The sequence below is a fragment of the Rhipicephalus sanguineus genome, chromosome 6, assembly GCF_013339695.2.
Source record: "Rhipicephalus sanguineus isolate Rsan-2018 chromosome 6, BIME_Rsan_1.4, whole genome shotgun sequence".
In the NCBI taxonomy this organism is placed as follows: domain Eukaryota; kingdom Metazoa; phylum Arthropoda; class Arachnida; order Ixodida; family Ixodidae; genus Rhipicephalus; species Rhipicephalus sanguineus.
This window is the reverse complement of record NC_051181.1, coordinates 120,953,335-120,975,503: the sequence shown is the minus strand read 5'-3', so window position 1 is coordinate 120,975,503 and position 22,169 is coordinate 120,953,335. Positions and strand designations below refer to the sequence as shown.

The following is a 22,169-nucleotide window of genomic DNA, read 5'->3' as shown; positions in this document are numbered from 1 at the left end:
CGTCACGCCAATGCTGCTCGAACGTCGCGCATGGCACCGGAAGTGATCATTCTATAATATACGGTTCGCATCCTGTTGTGATTCCGCTCACTATAACTTAAGCAAAGGTTCACATGGCATCACTCCAAAGTCGGGATTGCGTCTTTCACTCATGGACGAATCGATCGTTTCTTCGGAGTTGCAACGCCAACCATGGAGCCGATGTCCTTCACCCGAAAAGAAGACTTTTTCTTCTTTTCGGCGTGCACATGCAGTCAGTCGCTGCATAGTTCTTTCGTCCTTTCTTTTCTTTTTCTTTTAATTTTTTTTCTGGTATAGCTGCGTTTTTTCCTTCTTTTAGCAGCCACATAGGAGAGCACGCTTCCATCTTGCGTATATATATAGAGAGCACTGTTGTGTCGAATGAAGGAGACGGTCGCGCCGTTGTTTATGGCTGTTTATCCGACGCCTTGACCCAGCGGCCAAAGCACGCCGCTTGAAAGCCAGAAGCGCGCGCGCCTCTTGGCAACTGCTCTGCATTCACTTTTCTTTTCCACGCGGCGAAGTGTAAACCGAGGTCATGTTTTTCGCACCCATGGACAGATGCGGAGCTTCATCCCTGCGTGCGATATTGAACCCATGAAACGAAAATATGAAAAAGAAAAGCGCGGTGGTTTCCGTGATACACGTAAAATACATCAATGAACGAAAGAAGGGGGAATTTAAGGGCTCGTTTTTCTTTGTTAGACGCAACGTTAATGAAAAACCAACAGACAATGGAGCCAAGGAAAGTATAGGGGCCATTATTTGTAGTACTTTAACTGTATTGTAGACGATATAAATGTGAAGCGTTTATAAGTGTTACCAATATGAATGTGAACCGTGCGTCTTCACATTCATAACATAATTACTACAATACAGTTAAAATACAACAAATAACGGCCCCTATACCTTCCTTGGCTTCGTTTTGTGTTGGTTTTTCATAAAATACATCAAAACATAGTGGGGTTCCGATAGAAGACGCACACACCCAAGCGCTCATAAATGAGCCACGTCTCAGCTGTCAGGTAGCGCTTTACGTTACTGTATTGACTGTTCTATTTAATGTGGTCTATTTCTGATACAGTTACTTCAGCTAGACCGCTTTACCTTTCCATGGACATGGCCTTTCGTTCTATTTCATTTGGCCTGTTTGTGGTCCATGTGGTACTTCAAAACAGTGAACGTGAATGAATGAATGAATGAATGAATGAATGAATGAATGAATGAATGAATGAATGAATGAATGAATGAATGAATGAATGAATGAGCTGTTTGTTGTATAGCAAATCTATTGGCATTAGTTGATACGTCAGTACGCATCGTGCCTCGCTGCATGCAAGCGTTGCCCAACTCTCTCCTGCGAAACTTTTCACTTTGTGTGCGGCTATTGCGCGAGTAAATGCGGGTTACTCTTCTTCACCGATCGAAGGGCAGCGTCTGCGTTTGCTCTCTGCGTGCGCACGCATATAAAAGAACACTGTCCTTTACAGTGTACTGTACTGTTAGAGTGTACATTCTAGTACACTCTAGTACTGTCCTTGTAACGCAGGCTATATTCGCGGACTCCTCGACGTCAGCGCCGCCGCGCGGTATCATCGACAAAAACGCGGTTGTCCCTGCGTCTATCGCCTCGTACACTGGCGGCCGGTGAAGCTGGTTGAGGCCAAGTGTGTTTGCCTTTTCTCGACGGCGACCGGGTTCCGATGTGCTGTCATGCGGGAACACGCGCGCTCGCTTGCAGCAGTGCTTTCTTTTTTTTTTTTTTTTTTTGTAAGTTCGCGAGGCAAGCTTCCCACGCAACATTGAGAAAGAGGAAGAGAAGGATCGAAGGCGCGGGCCGTGCGGGACCTTGAGACGGTGTGTTCCGCCGGTGCGCCATTCGACGTTTGTGCCGCCGGCAAGCTTATTTTGCCACTTGGCCAAGACGTTTGAGTTCCGAGTTCGTTTTTTTCTTTCGCGTCATTGCTTGTCTGCTGCCGAGGCGTACTGAGAAACAGGTCACACTCTATTCACATTTTTACTTGAAGAAATTTGTCATGCGGGCTTTGATATTTACTCACTCCTGTTTTAATAAGCACGACGCCTGCACCAACCCGCCTCATATTCACTGTAAAAAGTTTGCACCCTTTTGATAGTCGTTGCCCCGTTACAGTGTTCATCATGTGACCCACTATAAACACGTCTTTATACAACCTATAAAAAGTGTGCACCCTTTTGGGAGTTTTATTGCTCCACAACAATAATCGTCACCTCACACACTATAAAATACTCGATACAATATCTGCACCCTTTCTGGAGTCTCAATTGTTGCTCACAATAATATTCGTCACCTGGCACCAGGCCCGTAGCCAGGAATTTTTTTCGGGGGGGGGGGGGGCACTTGCTGAAAGCCTTGACTATTTGAGAAAAACGCCTATTTTCACGATTTATTTTCGATAAAACACCATGTGTCATGAAAACTTCGGGGGTGGGGGGCGCCCCCCCCCCGCCCCCCCGGCTACGGGCCTGCCTGGCACTCTATAAAACGCCATAGGGGTCTCAAACTCACGCACCTCAGTTAACGGGTCGCAGTCACGAAAATTTACTCCCGCAAGGGCCAGGACACAGTGACGAAGGTAAGAGCGGGGGGGGGGCCTGGGAGGAATATCTTGTGCAAAATGTCAGCTAACGTTGCCATTTGAGATACGTTTTCCATATCTCAAATTTCTCAAGGGAATTTGGCCCCACGATTCCAACAACATATCTACCTCGTAAATGACTAAAATCTGGACGCCGATTCTGAAATAGAGAGTTTTGTTTCAAGGTTATGTATACCAACACATGTTGGCCGCAGGGGTTTCCCTAAGAAAAAAAAAATACTTTAGACAAGTCATGCCGTGTAGCTCATCAACATTATTAAGAAAAAGAAAAGTGCGGGGCGCGTGTTTGAGACCCTGTTCCTATACCCGTGCCACACGGGCACAGAAAATGACATTCGGTAGTGAAGGCATTCAGTCCCCGAATGACATTTTTTTCGGCGGAGCTGCTACACGTCCAAACTGAATGACATTTGACTTGATGATGTCGATCGCAGCATCTTCTGTAGTGAGCACTTGTTTAGCAGTTATAAAAAAATAAACATGCGTTTACAAGCTTCATATACGTCCGAGAATAACTATATGTAGAAATAAGCATATCACACTGCCGTAAGCTTGAGTTCGTTGCTTTGTTTCACGACGTTGCAGCTGACCGTAGCAACCTAAGCCAACACTAGTCCGATCCACAGCGTAAAAAGAAATTGGCGCCTGTCGCATCCAAAATACAGCGTTTGAAGCGCTTGTGTAAGTGATTAGTGTAAATAAAAGACGCGAAAACTTTATTTTTAGCAGAATAGGATGTCGTTTTATATAATTTAGGTATATCGCACTTCGTCAGATGTGCCGTCGAGAGTATGCATTTCTCAGTTGAATGAGTTCTGGCGATGGCATTAGGTGACGAATGGCATTTGGGCGAATGCCATTTTCTGTGCCCGTGTGGCACGGGTATTAAACGCTCTATATATACACCGCAAAGATGGTTTTGCACACTTTTGGGAGTCTTGTTGCCTCACAACAATATTCATCTGACATTCTATAAAACACTATATAAAAGCAGTTTGCACCCTTGGGGGGGTCCTGTTGCCCCCGCAACAATATTAGTCACTTGACTTGCTTGCGTTGCCTTTCTCAGAAACTCGGCGCTCGCCACTTTCCCACAAGAATACTATATGTCACACTGAAAGCGCGCAAGATAAATGATTCTTTTTGTTGTGGGACGAACATACGCTCCAAAGGGTGCAGCTGCTGTATTTGGAGTGTTTGCTTAAAATACTCCTGATTTAGTCGCGTCACACGTACCGCACGCCCAAAATTGCCCTCAAAGCGCAGCTGCTGTTTTTCGTGAAGTCGAGGCGAAAGTAAATTGCGCGAGGCGAAGTGGCGGCAGCGGCAGGATGTTTATGTAGGGTGCAGAGCGAGATTCTCCATTTCCGTTGGGCAGGCCCGAGGTGCACTGTTGGAAGGAGTGGGGCAATAAAAAAAAAAGGGGGGGGGGGAGGCCTAAATTAATATTGAGGTTTCACCGCCCCCTGTCTGGGCCCCTAGCGCCGTGATTATAACAATGCCAGTACAGGGTGCGTTGTGTTCATGAACCACTAGAAGTCGATCGTGCAGCTTTATACCGTGCTAGCATTCAGCGGTTTTATTTTAGTGTGTACGAGTGAATATTTCATTGTACATTGTTTAGGCAAAACTGTCAGTGAACTGTGCTTTTCATCTTTTTACTTGTCTATATAGTTCGCTATATATAACTTGCATGAATACGATAAGGAATAGAGTTACATACATGTCGGCCCACCCCATGGGTGTCAGCAGGAGTTGCAAAAGGGGCATTTCCCCTCCCAAGACACACCGACACTTGACCCCCACCCAAGCCACACCAGCGCTCCCTCCCTCCACTACCGCGATGCAACACGGGATTGCAACCCCCGTGACAAAATCTTGCCGACACCCATGGTACATCCTGTAGCGAAAGTTCGTACGCTACGAGATTTGCCAAACATTTCAACTCCCGCTGTGAACACAAGCTGCAGTTCTTTTCTTTTTCTTGATCTGTATCTACCATATATCAGTGGAAGTTTTATGCATGGAGACAACAAGCCTAAACAGTCTTTACATGCGTGTTTCGCAGAATCCGAGGATGAGTTCATTCCCATGTCGAGGCTCGTGGCCGCCGAGGCCTGGCCCTGCTGCAGCGGCGGCTGCAGCCAGACGCGCGCCATCAACGGTGGACGAGCAGCGCCGGTGAGCGTGAGCGCCAGCGCGGCCTGCCTCGTAACGTCAACGGCCGATGGCGGCGGCACGGCGACGACGACGGCGACGGCGGGCTACGACGGTGGAGGCCGCGTGTCCCTGGGCGACCCCGCGCTGAGGCTTCACGTGGCCAAGCCCGTGCGCAGCCACTCGTGGTGCCTGCAGACCCTGGTGCTGCGGGGCGTTTCGGGCAGGAGCAGCGATCACGCGCTGGCTCACCAGTGGGCCGACGCGGTGCAGGACAGGCTCAGAGGTACGAACGCAGTGTGCGTGCGCTTGACGAAGCTGCAGGGAGGGTTGACGGACCCATGGGCGTCGGCAGGGGGGTGCAGAAGGGGCACTTGCACCCCTCCGCCCCTCCCACCGCGATGCACAGGTTTGCACTTTCCAAGAGAAAATCCTGGCGACACGGTGAATACTTCGGATTAGCTTTAACCAGCTGCACGAGTGTTTTTGCATTCCGTTCACACTAGAATGCGGCCATTCAAGCCTGACCAACTCTATGTTGAGAGTAAATTGTGCGAGATAAATTTGTCATGTTGTGATAAAAAACTTCATTGTTTGTGCAATGTTCATTAATTCTAGCCTTATACTACATGTCTAGAAGAGTGCAGTCGTAATTAGGACTGCTAATTAAGGTATGTGGCCTTGGTGTGGGAGCGAGGCACCCCCTCCGTCACCTCCATAGACGAGGTCGGAGGGGGTGCAGGGGATGCTTGCCACCGTGATTGACGCCTCTGACACAGGCTCAAGCACGGCGCATTTCTTTTGCACAATTTCACACTTTGGTTCATGTTCTGTTATTCAAGATGCATCCATACCAACTTGGCCAATTTTCTGCTTTATGACCTATATCTTCTTTCCGAGTGTACTGTATGCATGCTCACTTGGCTTATCTTCTTACTCTTACACTTATTGCTATTATGACATTACTATTATGCAGTTACATTTATCTCTAGGATCAGCCTACATGGGCTGAGATCAGTGTAATAGTAATGTCGGACAACCCTGAAGACAGCATTATTGAAAGCAAGGTGGGCCAATTTGAGGAATAATGTGACGTGCAGTGTCCACGTGGGTCTGTCTCCATGTCTTGTTGTCTTGGTAGGAAGGCACACAATTTTTGTACTACTGCAGAACTTTCTGCAGAAGAGTAATACCTAAATAGCATAATTACTTAACCATGTCACATAGATGTGAACTTGTGTATTACATCTGCATAGTATTTTTATGAACATTTTTAATCACTTGTACTCCTATTGCTACTCCCAATCAGTCAATTTCACTGTGCCATGACATCACAGTAATGTTGCTGACATCAAGTCTGGCGTCAAGACCAACTTTGGTATAAATGCGTTTCATGAGTGTTCCCAATTTCCTTTCTTGCTAAATGTCATATTTTTATGCGTGAGCACTGAGTAGAAATGGCTTTTAAAATGATGAAGCACTCTTTTAAAATAACAATATAAAATAATGTATAAGTTAAATCAACAAATACACTTCAGCCTTTGCCATTCAGTACACAAAAGGGGAGATCGGTAACCAAGAAAAGCCCCAAAAATGATGTGCAGTCAATGCATGTTGCCTTGGAGTTCCTGCGCTAGCCTGTGGTGACATCACTGATTTTGCTGTCTTAATTTTGGTGCATAGTAAATTGTTTATCACTAAAGAACGACTTCGATGCCTTCTAAGGGAACAAAAGACAAAACTTCTTAAGTTAGTCTGTAAACAAAAGCAACGCTACATCTGCTGGCCTAACAGCTATGCTTAGTGGACTTCTCTTTTCTTTGTCTCGGCAGGAGCTGACAGGCCACGAAAGCTGCTGGTGTTCGTCAACCCTTTTGGGGGTAGGAAACGAGCGCCTGTCATCTACCAGCGCAAGGTGGCACCCATATTCCAATTGGCAGGCATCTCTGTGGAATTAATCAGTGGGTATCATTCCTATAGCACATAAACATGCTGCATAGAAATGTACAGCAACTGGATTTGAAATATAGCAACAGCCATTCTACGGATCAAGTGCAGGCCTTTGCACGATGCCTTCATTCGATGGGTCAGTCAGTAGTTCAGACTCTTGACGTTTCAGTTTCATTGAAATGATGGAATACAGTTATAGGAGCATTTGTTAATTATCTCTGCTAGTGCCTAACATTGCGAACATAGGTAACATTGCGAGTACTTCATGTAGTGTTAGAGCATAGAATTGTGAGCATTGGAACATGAAGCATGACTGGTAAAAGGGAGAGATTACGAATGACATGCCTCTTTACACTTGCCAATAGTTAGTGAATGAGCAAGCTGGACATTTTGTGAGATGGTGGGAACAAATTGTAGATAATGTAAGACGCTGTGACATATAGAGCTAATCCATGTTTGGAAACAACGGTAGGCACCGTCGACATATTTAGGCGCTTCTAGCGTCATTGCGGTACGTAGCCTCTGCCCAGCCCAAAGCTCGCCACCACCCTCTGTGATCACATGACAACTAGTACAACAGCTCCAAAACTGCCTCCGAGCACCGTGTGTTGGGGTGCCTCCCACACGTTTACAAGGGGCGGCCAGGCGGCCACGAAAGAGGAAGTTTAATGGTCCCAAAAAGGATTTAGAAATGAACATATAAAAATTATGTTGACGTGCATCTCTACCTCTCCGAACCTTACCAAGCCATCAGGTATCTTAACGCCATAAATGTGACTGATTCGCAAAATGTCATTGATGTTGCTGCTGTCTGGGTCACACGTGTACATTCTAATTTGTTAACTAATGCAAGAACGACCCACCTAGCCTAGCAAGACACTCTGAGGTACGATATGAAAATGCGTGGAGTAAAAATATAGACTTACGAATAAGTCCATAATCTTTATGGTAAATCCTCGCTGATAAACAAATGTGCCGGGTTAGTTACTCATGCAAACGTGAAGGTTGATCTCGGTGAAACTTTTATATTGCGATACGACTGTGATAGTGTATTGAACAATACTACATGTTGTGGACAAGGCTGCTACATACCTGTCAGGTTCGCCAACTGTGGGTCAAGGCTTTGCCTGTACGCTGAAGTCGAGACAGCGCAGGCATACAGCCCGTAAACAGATGGAACATATCACGCGTGCAGTTTGTCTATGAAGTCTTACAGACATGTAGATCCCTGAATGCGTATCACAGCCAGAACCACCGTGTCCAATGCACTTGTGACAGGTGTGTCATTGCAGCTGCATACAATTTGGAAAAACATAGCCAAAGTCGTCCTTTCATTCGCTGCTGCGTTAAATGAACTGAGCCACACCTTTAGTTCATGTGAGCACTACAAAATCCTTTTGACCCGTTTGACTTCCGTAGTTTGCAACCGTAATGAATTCTCCGCACATGACAAAGCTATCCACACCGCTTACGTACTTGTGCTCTGAGGTAAACGTGCGTGCTCTGGCTCGACACAAGGCTTATGCGAAGAAATGTTGTGTGGGACATTACAATGGCACGCTTTTGACAAAGCTAATTGTTTTTGTTAGATAAAACGAACCGTGCAATCCATTCAATTTTTGCCACATAACTGATGAGCCAGCGTCGCAGACGAGTGCTCGTGTTTTACAGCTGCGGCCAATTTTTCGCGATGGTCCTCACGAAAAGAAAACCGACAAGATCTTGTTCCACCTTATTTTTTGCTTTTCTGCACAAGTAACCATGACACAGCTCATCAGTACACCGTTTTTTCTTCTTTGCATGACAGCAAACAGCATACACACTAGCAAAAACACAGCAGCAACTGCGGTAGGCACGGCAGCGAATGCCTACCATGCAAAACTAAATGCCCAACGACAGTGCCACCACATTTTCATGACGTAGGGGCGGTGGAATACATCTATACTCAAGTGTAAACGTATTTAATATCACAGGAAGCATTGCTTTCTCCTCAACTATTGTCGTTATACCTGTGGTGGAGAAACAAAAATGTTGCAAGAGAGTGTGAACAAAGAATAGTACTTCTTTGTTGAGCGAAACTGTACAAACAAGGAATGACTTGTACATCTCTCTCTACTGTGTCAAGTTGCATCCACAAGCAAAAGCAGCGCTCAATTAAAAACAGCGAACAAAATGTTCCTTCATCAACCTAAATCTGACCGGTCCAGTTATGGGCTTGTGGGAACATGGAACGCTGTAGGTTCCAAAGCAAGCAATGGTGGTTTTGTAAATTTGCGATCGTTTGTTCCATATGTTCAGTCTACTCATACCGAATGTTCAATCTGACTGGAAAAGGCTGCCTCACTGCTATACTCTGTTGTATACATAGCATCCAAATCTGTGGCTAGCTATGCCCAAAGTTTGGTGAGCAAAATGTATAACACCATATGTCTCGTGGTAAGCTTTCATTGTAACAAACGCTTGTGTGAACCATATATAGGCCTGCGCGTGAGGTACCATGACGGGCCTGCAAATAGAAAGCCTGAAAAAGAAAATAATTAAGTGCGAAATGTTTCAAAAACAATGTACAAACCGTTGCATAGACAGTTTCTTATTTTTCAGGTAACAAACTGTCCTCACTTATTCCTCAGCCTAAAAGAACAACAATTTCACATATTTCATAGTATAAACACTGTTCTATTTGTTGCAAATGCATCTGCTACAAGCAGTCACACTATATCCTTCAGAGTGCTGCACGTTATGTATGAAACGTGGTGTACGATTAGCAATGAAATTCACAAGATTTTGGATACAGTGATTAAGTACCTCTTCAGATGCGATAAAAATCTGCAGCTCGGGTGCCCCTTCATTTAAGAGTTTAACGTGACTGTTATCGTATCTTTCTTCCCTTTGTGCAGCAACAAGGTATGCGGGTCATGCCAAGGAATGCCTTCTTGAAATGGACCTTTCTCTTTTTGATGGGTATGTCATTACTTCACTGTATTCATTGTAGCGCATATTCTCAAGCGCTTAGTAAACTGGTGCCATTTTCGCAACTGTTTGCCAATATAAGTGCTACTATTATTTCCTGGGATTCATAATGTTCAAACAGTCATTTCAAGTATTCTACTTTTTCCAACACAGTGTTGACGAAGGAAGTGTATATATAGCAAATTCTATGTGCCTGATTCCTTCCAAGAATAAAGATATTGCAAAGAATCATTGTTGCCTGAACGTTAGGCTTGTGTAACTAAAACCTAAATGTCACGTGTTGGTGCCCAGTTTGACTTCGTCATTCATGCTGGGCCAAGTTGGAATGAACCCACTCAGTGTCCGTGAGAGTGTGTGCTTTAACATTGATACAGAATCAGTGTGCCTAATAAGCATATTTGTCGTAGATTAATGACGCTTCTTCAACTATAGTTCCGTCTTAATCAGTACTTTATATTGCTCTTGTTAGCTCTAGTACCTTCTCGGGAGGAAAAACATAAATCTATATTGCAGTAAAGAAATTGCATGTGGGCAAGAAAAGTGATGCGGGATTGCATTGCCCAAAAAGTGAACTGACATTAAAGATACGAGAGTTGATACGAGAGCTGAATTAGATACGAGAGTTCATAGCATGGACAACAGCATGGTTCCATTTAGAAATGCATGATCTGTTTATGTGTTGCCATGCCTTCCAAACTATTTGAACCTGTTTGTTTTGCTTAGTTTACTCCCGCTTCAAGCAAGTTAGGTACGCGTGAATTTATTAAATATGCCGCTTCAGTTTGACTGGGTTGAAATTCAACATTAAGATACTATGTCAGTTATTTATTCTTAGCATATTGTTATGCTTCTGTTTCTATGCAATCACATATAATGCTCCACATTTCTTTGGGTTGCTGTCAACCCGTCAACACAATTTACGTAAATAAACAAGAATGAATTTCTTCATTTATTCATTGTTGACTGAATAGCTCGAAAACACAGGGACACAGGCTAGACAGACGGCACAGGCACCTACTTTCAACTGTATTTCGCACTATTCTTTAATACATTCATACCAACTACCTTGGCTTTCCTTACTAGCTGACTGAATAATCATTCGTTCAAATGTTATTACTGTACATGCAGGTAGCTCTGTTTTAACTACAGTAGACTCTCAGTAAATGGAAATCTTTTAAATGAAATTGCTGCTTAAATGTAACAACTATCTCTAACATGATTGGTTTCATACTTGAATTCTCCATCCCTGTTCCTCTGTGGGTAAAGGGAACTCCTGTGAAACAGAACATATTTTCCTGGTCCCTTCAGGTTCCATTCACTGAGGATCTACTGTAGTTAAACTGTTTAGCTGCGTGTCAGGCCCTCCCTTTATGTCACTCATGCAGTGATGTCTAAAGCTCTGTCGATGCACCTTCGTGCAGCGTCGTGTGCGTGGGCGGTGATGGTATGGTCAACGAGATTGTCAACGGCGTGTTGCTGAGGGCACAGCGTGACGCCGGGGTTGACGCGAACGACCCAAACTCACGGCTTCAGCCGGGGACGATAAAGATCGGCGTGATCCCTGCTGGCTCCACAGATGCGCTGGTTTGCACCACGACGGGAGAAAACAGCCCCGTGACTTCGGCACTGCTTATAGCAATGGGTGAGCATACATGTTGTACCCGCTTAAACGTTCCCTTACCGTCAGTGAATTGGGCTCATTCGTGCTGTTCATACCACTTCTTCCTTAGATGAGGTGGGCTCATCTGCACCTTCAGAATTATGTCTGAAATTTTGCAAAATTCTGTGACTGATGCGACTTGTGTCACATGGCATCTTCTATGGTAGGTGTACAGGGCATGCCTATAAAGTTCGTAGGTGTGCAGGTTCCGCCCATAAAGTAATGAGTCTGTGTCTGGTAAAAAAAAGTTATTGATCCAAACAGGACATACTATTATTAAAATGCTTAAATTATTAAAATCATCGATATCAGTGGTGACACTTGCAGGCTGCTACTGCCTGTACGTTGCCTATAAGCCTGTGCAGAGAAGCTTGTGTTTTACTCCAGCAAATAGTACCCTCGGAACAGTGGGAAAGGGTAGAAAACCTGAGTTGTTACGCAGGAAATCTGTCCAAACTGGCCTTCTGTAAATGTCAGCAAGTTCGGTGGCTTTCCTTATCATCACTCGTTGATTACAATCCACTAGTTATAATACATTAAAAGCTAGTTAAGTCAACCCTCGTTAATTCGAAAAAAATTGGATAATTAGGATGTGCTCCTTGGTCCCGGCAAGCATATGCATTGTTTAATGGCATCAAATTCTCGTTAATTCGGGTCATATTTGGCCGCAACCCGGTTAATTCGGATGATCCTCGTAGTGCGCCAAGCGCAAAGGGCTGCCAATGTGCGACGCAAAAAAGCGAAAATGGCATTCCCTGACATCCGAAACGAGGCAGCGCTGTCCCCATCGCTATCTTCATCACTTAATGACAGGGGTTTTGTCCACATGCGGTATACCACACTCAGCAGCTTCGTTTTAACTTGATGCAATGGGTGCGCCATGTCACAAAGCTTGAACATGGCAGAAGCTGTTGAAAATGAAGAGCTTTCAGCCGCGGTCGGTACACTGGCATAAAACTCGTTTGCTAATTTCATGATGTACGAACTATTCAGCCATTTTACCTGCGTAAGAACTGTTGTCAAGTGCACGTGGCGGTGGTGGCGGTATGTATTAGAGGGGGTGGAGAGCACGTTTCGGGCTAATTAAACACTGGAGTCTGAGGCCGTCACAATGAGAACAAAGCAGCAGGATGACGAAAATTGTGGTTTTTACACTGCTCTTATGCAAAACAACAACAGAATTTACGTATTCATCAATAAAATGAAAATGTATTGATGTAACAGACATTTGTTTATTGTTTTCTTAATACTTTTTTAGTGAAGAGGAGGAAGAAGCCACGCTCGGTCAGCTGTTGCTGTGCGCGTAATCTGCGTTGCTGTTGGACCGGCGCTACTTCGACTGCACAAGTCGTCAGTACTTTGTTAATAAACCGTCATACGACATCTGGTGGAGGTTGCTGCAATCCCTGACCTGAACCTGGAACTTCGCAACTGAACGTTGCTCGCGGCTTCAACCACTGCGATGACCGACATTACCACCAGTCAGCCCGACACCGCCGCGGCTTCCAGCTCTAGTGGCGCCATTCAGCGATACCGTGACCCTCCTATCTTTAGCGGAACAGCTGAGGCTGATGTGGAAGATTGGCTTTCCACCTATGAGCGCGTCAGTGAGACCAACAACTGGGATGACCCGGCCAAACTCCGTGTCGTCATCTTCTATCTTTCTGACGTCGCCAACCTCGAGCGTGAGCTACATACGTGGTCTGATTTCAAGACAGCGATCTCAGAAGTCCTTGGCCGCCCGACTTTACAAAAGCTGCACACTGAACAACGTCTACGCCAGCGTGCTCAACAGCCCGGTGAGACGTATACGAGCTTCATCGAGGATGTAGTAAACATTTGCTCCCACGTCAATGCCTCCATGAGCGAAGAGGAGAAAGTGAGACATATTCTCAAAGGTATCGAGGACGAGGCTGCTGAACCACTCTCGAGCCTCACGCTAGCCTCCCACCCATCGCCCGCTGCATCGCTGTCTAGCCAAATCAAATACTTTATTCGGGAGGAGGTGATGCGCCAGCTCTCTATGCTGCCTCTGAGCGATCGATCCCTACAACCTGATGCATCGCTGGCTACTCCCATCAGGAGGGCTATCCGCGAGCAACTTGCCGAATCGGTACCTTTGACCCAGCCATGTTTGCCTGTTGCTGCACCTCTGACCTATGCCGCGGTCACGGCGCGACCTCCGCCGCCGACATTCGCCTACTCTGAAGCAATGCACCCGCGAACAGCCCAGCCTCCTGCGCCTGCTCCAATACCAACTCGAAGTCAATATGCTCAGAACCTCTGGCGCACACGTGACAACCGGCTCATATGCTTCGCTTGCGGTTTCGCCGGCCATGTGGTGCGCTTCTGCAACCGTCGCATGTCACCTGCTCATCAGGCTGCCGCAATGCCCGGATACGGCTACCCAGCACCTCTACCAGATGTCGTATGATGGTTTATTAACAAAGTACTGACGACTTGTGCAGTCGAAGTAGTGCCGGTCCAACAGCAACGCAGATCATGCGCACAGCAACAGCCGACCGAGCGTGGCTTCTTCCTCCTCTTCACTACACTTTCGATAATTCGGCATTCAGTTAATTCAGACATTTTTTCTGGTCCCATGAAATCTGAATTAGCAAGCTTTAATTTACTGAATTGACAGATTATTTTGTGGAACCTGGTGCCGTATGTTCACTGTGTTGGCACCAATCCCATACTAAATTTGTAGTTTCGTTGTAACTCCTATGGACCTGGGTAATGTACTAAATCAATGACAATATCTCTCCATTTTGTGCTTTGTAATGGGTTAACATGGCACTTCACCTCTTATATCATCAATATTTAGACTGAACTTTCATGCACTGAGTTGAATGACAGTAAATGAGTAAAATTAAGAGAAAGGCCTCGTTAGATTATACCAGCCTTATTTTCGATAATAATTAGGCTGTTGGACTTGAAGGAGTACTGACACCAATTTTTGAAGCCGAGTTTACTCCGTCATACAAACATCATGTATACAAAGACAGTTCTGAGCATGATATCTTGCGTGAGCATGTGACAGAAGCTCATACCTTGTCGTGATGTCAGGGTACAGTAGGAACTAAAACTAGCCTTTAAAAACGCGTAATTAATTTTTCAGGGTGCACTCACGCTTACCAGGACATTTTCTGGCTCTCGAGGCCTTGGCCTTTCATTTCACGCAAAAATCAACTGAAAATTTTCGTGTCCGTTAAAAAGTAATGCGAATTATACTAATAATGAGACTTTTTGTAACACTAATCCATATTACTACAACTTCACTTAATATTTCTTTGTAGCACCACTTTAATGATGTTGAAAGCTGCTGCTTTCAACATCATAGTGTATATTTTGCATGTGTCTCAGTGGTTCATCTTTATGTTACAGGTGCTGAAATAGGTGTCGACGTTGCGAGCATCCACAGCGGTGAACGCCTGGTGCGGTACTCCTCGGGATTCCTTTCTTACGGCTTCTTTGGAGACAACATCAAGGCTAGCGAAAAGTTTCGCTGGATGGGACCATTGCGATATAACTGGACTGGTTCGTATATATACTTTAGTTTTGCGCACTCTGAACGCTTGCTGTTCACTGGGAGCCTTTGTACCGTCAGCATTGGGATGTGCTGGAAACAATAAAACTTGGATCAAATTTTTTGTTACTGTAGTACCACAGTGCCGCTCCAAGTATCATACCTCTGATGGAGGCTATGGGACATTATGCTTGTCTTTTGTCTTTTAGTTTAATTTAAGCTATTTTTTAGCCCAAGTGTCCGGACTGTTTATTGCCACTTGTGATGGAGTACCAGTCAGCACAATGCCATTCAAGTATAAGCAGGAGTATGCTGTTGTGGTAGATTGTAAATTGTACGATTGTTTAGTATGTCCTCTATTGTTAGCTTTTGGATAAATACTGACTCATTTTGCGTGGACATTTGCTCCTGGCTGATTTGTAGATCAACTTAAAAAATGTTCAACGGCATGAAGTGACTGCTGTAGCACAGTCATAAAGTAATTAATGGTATGAGAGGATTGAACTGTGGCACAGTAGAAGTGCATAGGGGCTAATGTGGATGGTCAGTGGTGGTCCAACTGCGCCATTTGTGCCATTTTGCTACAATCCTACCTCTGTGCGCCTCACTGCGCCCATTCATGCGCATCTTGCGCCAGCTGGGCCAAAGTTCATATTTCGGCTTCTTAAACGGCAGTGCAGCATTTATGGCTCAAAATATTCTTGGTTTGACACGTAGATTTTAGAGGAGAAAGGGGGTTCTGTAGCGGCGATCACCCCCTTCTCCTCTTGGAAACTAGGAGGGAATGACGTTTTGACACCTGTCACTCGTAGAAACCGTATATACTAAGCTTGACTTGTTGCTAATGCTTCACAACAACGCACGTCCTGTGTGTTGCGGTGAAGCCTTCGTGTGACATTATTTCGTGTAAGCAGCCTTAATTAATGGCTGCTCTCTGGCTCTTGGTCTTGTCTTCTTGTTTACGTTAGAGCTGCATTTCGTGGTTCCTCATTAATAAGAATGTGCACTAAATAGTTGCAGACTTACTGCTATAATACTCCAAGTGATCCCAAACTCCAGTCTTTTTCTGCTCCGAACCAGCTCCGAAACAAAGTTTTTTCAGCTCCAAAGCGGCTCCTAAGCACAATTACTTCTGCTACAAATCTGCTCCAAATAAGCTTTTTTCCTGCTCCAAAAATATGCTCCAAATGAGAAACTGGCTGGACAACCACTGATGGTATGCTAGTTTCTGAAAATTTCGCCGCACCTTGTTTAGTAGAAAGGTGGGAATAAGTACTGCAGACATACTTCTGCCATATCTAAAGGCATATTTACATAGCTAACTGACATATAGGTCTCCCGACAGATCATAATCATTTCACAGCTCTAATGATTCTTATAATTGCTGCGGTGTAAGTTTTGGGGTCCCAAAACCGCAACATGATCATGAGACGTTGTAATGCACAGCTGTGGAAATTTCAACCACCTGGAGTTTTTTAACATGCACCTAAATCTAAGCACACAAGCCTTGGGCATTTTGCCTCCATTGAAATGCGGCTGCCGTGACCGGCATTTGATTCTGTGACCTTCGGGTCAACAGTCGAGCACCATAACCACTAGACCACTGCAGCGGGTAGCGTTAATGAATGACCATGTCACTACAGGCGAAAACATTATGTATTGAGTCATATCACTCCAATGGGATTTCATTCTCAGTAAGGATTACTAGAATAGAATTCATTCAAGTGCTTGTGCCTGCTTTCACATTCAAGGAGCTTGCATAAAAAGTCAGATTATGGTGTAAAGTGACTAATAATACATGTATATTTTTTCTTCTTGAATGGCTTGTCGATGACTCGATTAATTCTTTGTTAGTCAAACATCTGCTTGTCAGCTTGTGTCATGCAGTGGTGTATTGTGACTGCCAAACAGTTTGCCATATCTGCTTGTGTAAGGTCTACACCCTTGAACTATCAAGGCTAAAAATTGGAAGGAAAAAGGTTTCACAAAATATTAAATTTTGAGTGCGTGGCTTTTGGTACCTGTTCATCGTGTGGATAAAAAGAAACAAAGTAACCCAGCTTCTGGACGCGTACAGAAAAAGAAGAGACGCCATACACACGCCCAGTGTGTTTCTGTTGTCTCCTCTTCCTGTGTACACGTCCAGAAGCTGGGTTACTTCGTTTCTTGAAGTGTGCACCCACAGGCCCAACAACAGACTCTTCTGTGGATAAAACTTCACTTTAAAGTTGCTGGAATGTTTAAGAGCATGGACGGCACTGAGGGCAAGCGTCTTTGAGAATGTGCTGATGAATTTGTTAGCTTTGATGATAACAGGAGCATAGGTCGGCAAACTCACTCGTGAGTCAGCTCACTCAGACTCACTCAGACTCAGATCGGGCCGTGTGTGTGAGCCTGAGTGAGTAGGGGTGAGTAATATTTTGGTGAGTTTGAGTGTTAGTGAGTCCGGTTGAGGAAAGTTTTAGTGAGTCTGAGTCCAAGTGAGTCCGGTTGAGGAAAATATTGGTGTGTCTTGAGTCCGAGTGAGCCCTAAGTGCAAAATATATTTCTTGAGTGAGTCTGAGTGAGCTCCACCTTTCATTGGCGACCTGTGGTCCTATCTACTCATCTGCAGCATTAGTATCAGCCTTATTTCGGCTCACACTTATACGCAAGTCTGTTCACACATATCTCAATGCACTGGCATTCATGCGCCACCTCAGGGTTCGAAGGGGGGGGGGGGCATGCCCTCCCCTCGCAAACTCTTTCACGAGAAGTTCTTGATAAAAATATCTCGTGTGAGTTGCGATTTTTATGAAAAATACCTTTACTGGATTTGAAGGTACAAGATCAAAAGGCGTATCGTAGAGCACCGATTATGAGAGATATTGGCAATAAAGAGCATTGACACCGTGATCGAAAGAACTCATTTTACGCTAACGGACTCATCAGTCGACTCACTCAGGCTCACTCAGACTCAGGTCAAGCCGTGAGTCTGAGTATTAGCGAGTCCAGCTGAGTGATATGTTGGTGAGCTTGAGTCCGAGTGAGTCCGGTTGAGCAAAATTTTGGTGAGTCTGAGTCCGAGTGAGCCCGCAGAGCAAAATAGGTTTCTTGAGTGAGTCTGAGTGAGCTCCAGTTTTTTTGCCGACCTATGAACAGGAGCGACGTGACAACAAGAGTTGAAGCGGTGAAGAATGAAGTGGAACCTGATTGGTGGGTCTGAATCCAGCATAAATCTGTGTGCAGTTCGCAAGACAGTGTGGCACTACTCTGTATGTCATTGTCAGTGGTGTTGCAAGGGGTTGGAACACCAGACAGGTGCACCCCCCCCCCAAACTTATGTTCATAGTATTGAATACCTAGCATAAAAGACATGTTCACACCCACGTACCCAAGCCAATACTGCCCAGTTGAGGGCGTGTGCCTGTCTGAAAAAGACTCCTGTTTGTACCATCGTGAGCCTTAGTGGCCAGTCATGAACACCCAGCCAAGATTCAATAAAAAAATGTGCAGGTCTCATGCAAGGGATTATGGTACAGCTTTACGAAACATCTGGTAACGTCGCACAGTGATTGGTACATGGGGCTTCTCTTGATTGATTGATTTGTTGATTGACTTACTGACAGCTTGTTTCACTTGTCGACTCATTGCAGGCTGGCAGACCTTTCTGAAGCACCATGTCTACGAAGGGGAACTGAAGTTGCGCGTGCAGCCAGAGACGACTGATGCCAATTATGACCCGGCGGGCACTGACCGATGTCGAGCAGGGTGGGCGGCGCTCTGTGCTCCCTTGTCCTATGTCCTTTTGCTGCAGGAAATTTGACTCTTGGCACATTTGCGGTTGCATTAATTTGCTATTTTGCATGCTCATTGACATCACTCGTAGGGGTCATGTGATAAATGATTCTGATTGGATGAAATCAATGGCAGTTAGAGTAAATGCTGAAGACCAAAGGTCAGGCTGTGAGAGTCGCGGACTAATTAAAGGTAGCTAATATTCTAGATGATATAAAAGAAACACTGACGTGTGACTTGAGAATATTTTTTCGTTAAATGAAAGTAAAAAGTGGGTCCTAGAAAAAAAAACAAAGTACTGGCAGGTATCGGAGCACTCTATATAAATTCCCATAACACTTGTTCCTACAAATCACGCATTGTTTTCTGTCCCCAACAGGCGGACATCTCATGTTGTTATTGTTCCCTGGCTGGCTCTTTTCCTGCAATTGATGCAGAGAGCACAGCCAGCGGATTGAAATGCAAGCAGTCCTTTTGTTATTTTTGTACAAGGATCGTCATCATACCTGGCGTCGTTACACATCCACAAACATTGCTCTGCATTGAGACATCACAATAATGCTGATGAAGCAAGGTTTAGCCATTTAAGGTCAATTCAGTGTTAAATTAAAGTGTCTTTAGATTGTTAATAAATGTTTATGCTAAACTTGAAAACAGGATTTCACCGATTGGAGAGCTTGTGTCTCCAATATAATCATCATCCATCTCGTGTGCCTTCTCTCTCTTTAATGCTGCATCATCGGTACATCCAGATCACGAACGGCATGTGTATTGTTGGCGTAGATGTAGCACTCTCGATAGGAGTGTAACGAGTGCAAGTTTTTGCGAAAATCAATACAAGTAAGGCAGATGATGATCATCATTCGGACAACGAGATATGCTGCAGAGTGTGCAAACTCTTTTTTTATAGGGTGTAATATTAAGTGTCATACTCTCGCTTGTAAGAACATGTGGTGGTGTTTCTACAAGCTCAGGGATATATGTTCGTACTTCTTTAAAAGGAGATTTAGAGAACTTGCGTGATGCACAGAACATGGAATTGCTGCTCTATTAGATTAACTGAATGTGCATCAGATGAGGGTGGGAGGGTAGTTGAAGCGATATCGTATGAAATTTGCAAGCTTGGGATATGGAATCGGCCGATTCGAAGCAGAGTCAACTTACAGGGATTGGTGCCTGTCCTTCAGAGATTACAGGGAGGGTGCCTGTTGTTCAGTGAGCTTGAGTAGCTTGTTGCTATTGATTGATGCGAGAGTGAAAACATACTAGCTCACTAAAGGCAGATAATTTGCCAACCATTAATTCGGTCTAATCAGTGCATCATTAGTGATAAAACATCAGAGAAAGAGTTGTTTTTCTTGTTCTGTGCTCCCGTCAATCAAGTCTCTCTGCTAGTACAGAGTGGTAATTACCACTTTGTGCTCACTACTTCCTTGTCAGAAACACTGTCTTGATGATGTTGATATTTTGTTTAAGACCTGATCATATGTGGAATGCAGTGTTATATACTCAAGATAGATGGTTATTGTTTGAAGAGAAAATAAGCCCAGAAGAGTGCAATGCTTTCTAAAAGCATTGTGACAGTTATTTATGCATCATACCAACTATACCTTGACTTGCACCAGTCAAGCGAGGTGGAAGATAACAGATAGCATGGCAGGTTGGTGAGTTTTCGGTCGTAACAGGCAATGCTCACAGACAACTGAAGACTGGGCTATAGAAACAGGACATGTGATAAGCCTGTAAAATCGTAGAACATGCATGTTTGCGTTAGAGTGAAATGAAACACTTCCTTATGCCTGCTAAGCATGCTTTGTGTTGAGTGAAAAAGGACCTCCTGGCAATCCTTGGTTGTCTAATATGATCCCATCCTATCCTTGCAGATGTTGTATTATGATATGTCTGCCTCCTCCCAGTCTCAACTGGTGCCCATTTTTTAATCTAATAGCCCCAGCTATTACTATCATTATTATCTTAATCTAATACCAATGCTGAACATTTTGCATTCCCTGATATGCAGCCACATTTTCGCGGCTTTAGTTTGCTCTGTTTGCTGCCTGGGTTATGTCACTGTGAAATCGTTGAGCGACACAAAACACAGAACATGAAGAAACACTGGGGACAGGATAGGCGCTCACTTAATTACATCTAAAGTTTATTGAAAAATATTCCAAGGAGGTGTAGTGGGCACGTATGCATCATCACAAACTAAGCTCATGTAGCACTTTGAAAAGTTTATGATAGGGGTGTGCAAATATTCGAAAGTTTCGAATATTCGTCGAATATTACATTCGAAATATTCGTATTCGATTCGAAAATCGTGTATTCGAATAGTTTCGAATAATCGATAACTTCGAATATTCGAAAAATTCGAATATGTGATTCGATTATCATGCATAAAATAACTCGTCTTCCACATTTCTGCTGCGTTCGTATAGCTAAAAACGTTGCTGAGAGGAGAGATAAACATCGTAAGTACACGGAGGCACGATATCTGCCTGCGACGAATGCCCCAATACGTATGATTTATTGCTGGTGTATCTCCGACGTGCAGCGCTGTCGGCGATAATGTAACCATACATTTTCAATATTATGCGGCTGTAACGTGCCCCACTACCACTCGTTCGCTATGCGGGACCACTTCTGAAGAAAGACAGTGACCCATGTGACTGGTGGCGGACTGTAGGCACCTTCAGATACCCCAGTCTGGCAAAGCTTTGCCCCATGTACCTCCCTATACCAGCCACTTCTGTTCCAAGCGAGCGTGCCTTTTCAGTGGCGGGGGGGGTTGTCTCTGTTAGAAGGGAGCGCCTGCTGCCTGATCTTGTGGAGCAACTCATATTTCTTCATGATAACATCTAGTCATTACTTTCATTGTGCCGTGATATTTGCTTGTGTTGTGATGTGCATTGTGCTAGCCTGGACATTGTGTTCTGGAGATAGCAGTGTATGTTGTCTTGCCAGTCAGGCTGTTAATGTTTTCTTTTTTTTTTCAAATGGCTACATGTTAAATAAAATATTGTTACTGTGGAGGCATTTTTCCTTTGATATTCGATATTCGATTCGATATTCGAAGGTGGATATTTGTATTCGATTCGTATTCGAAAAATTTGATATTCGCACACCCCTAGTTTCTGATATTCTATTGCCTTGTCAAATAGTACAATTCTTTATTCATCAGTCGACTGATGGAACACTCACGACATGTCTGATAGTGTGTATTTGGCCAGTCTAGACAATTTCACTCTAGATTTTGTAACACTTGTTCCATTGTCAAATAGCGGTGCGCAACCGCACTCTTCGACGAGTGCAGGTAGGTGCATACCATTCACAACAGCTTTTGGAGATGACGAGTGCTCCCTGAGACGGTCGTTAGCACAACGAGCAGTTTGGTCGATCTAACATTTACTGCAGCTTAGCAGGATCTTGTAAACGTCCTTGGTGGTTTTCAGAGTGGTGGTGCAAG

The 22,169-nt window shown here is 44.6% G+C and overlaps 1 protein-coding gene across 1 annotated transcript in view; it reads left to right on the top strand.

Moving 5' to 3' along the window:
- LOC119396286 (ceramide kinase) overlaps positions 1-22,169 on the top strand; it is an 88,886-nt gene that overhangs the window by 57,882 nt on the left and 8,835 nt on the right. The window contains exons 2-7 of the mRNA XM_037663435.2: positions 4,729-5,103; positions 6,650-6,778; positions 9,665-9,728; positions 11,159-11,379; positions 14,785-14,937; positions 18,562-18,676. Of these exons, the coding sequence (XP_037519363.1) occupies positions 4,729-5,103; positions 6,650-6,778; positions 9,665-9,728; positions 11,159-11,379; positions 14,785-14,937; positions 18,562-18,676 (1,057 nt within the window). The remainder of the gene's footprint in view (positions 1-4,728; positions 5,104-6,649; positions 6,779-9,664; positions 9,729-11,158; positions 11,380-14,784; positions 14,938-18,561; positions 18,677-22,169) is intronic.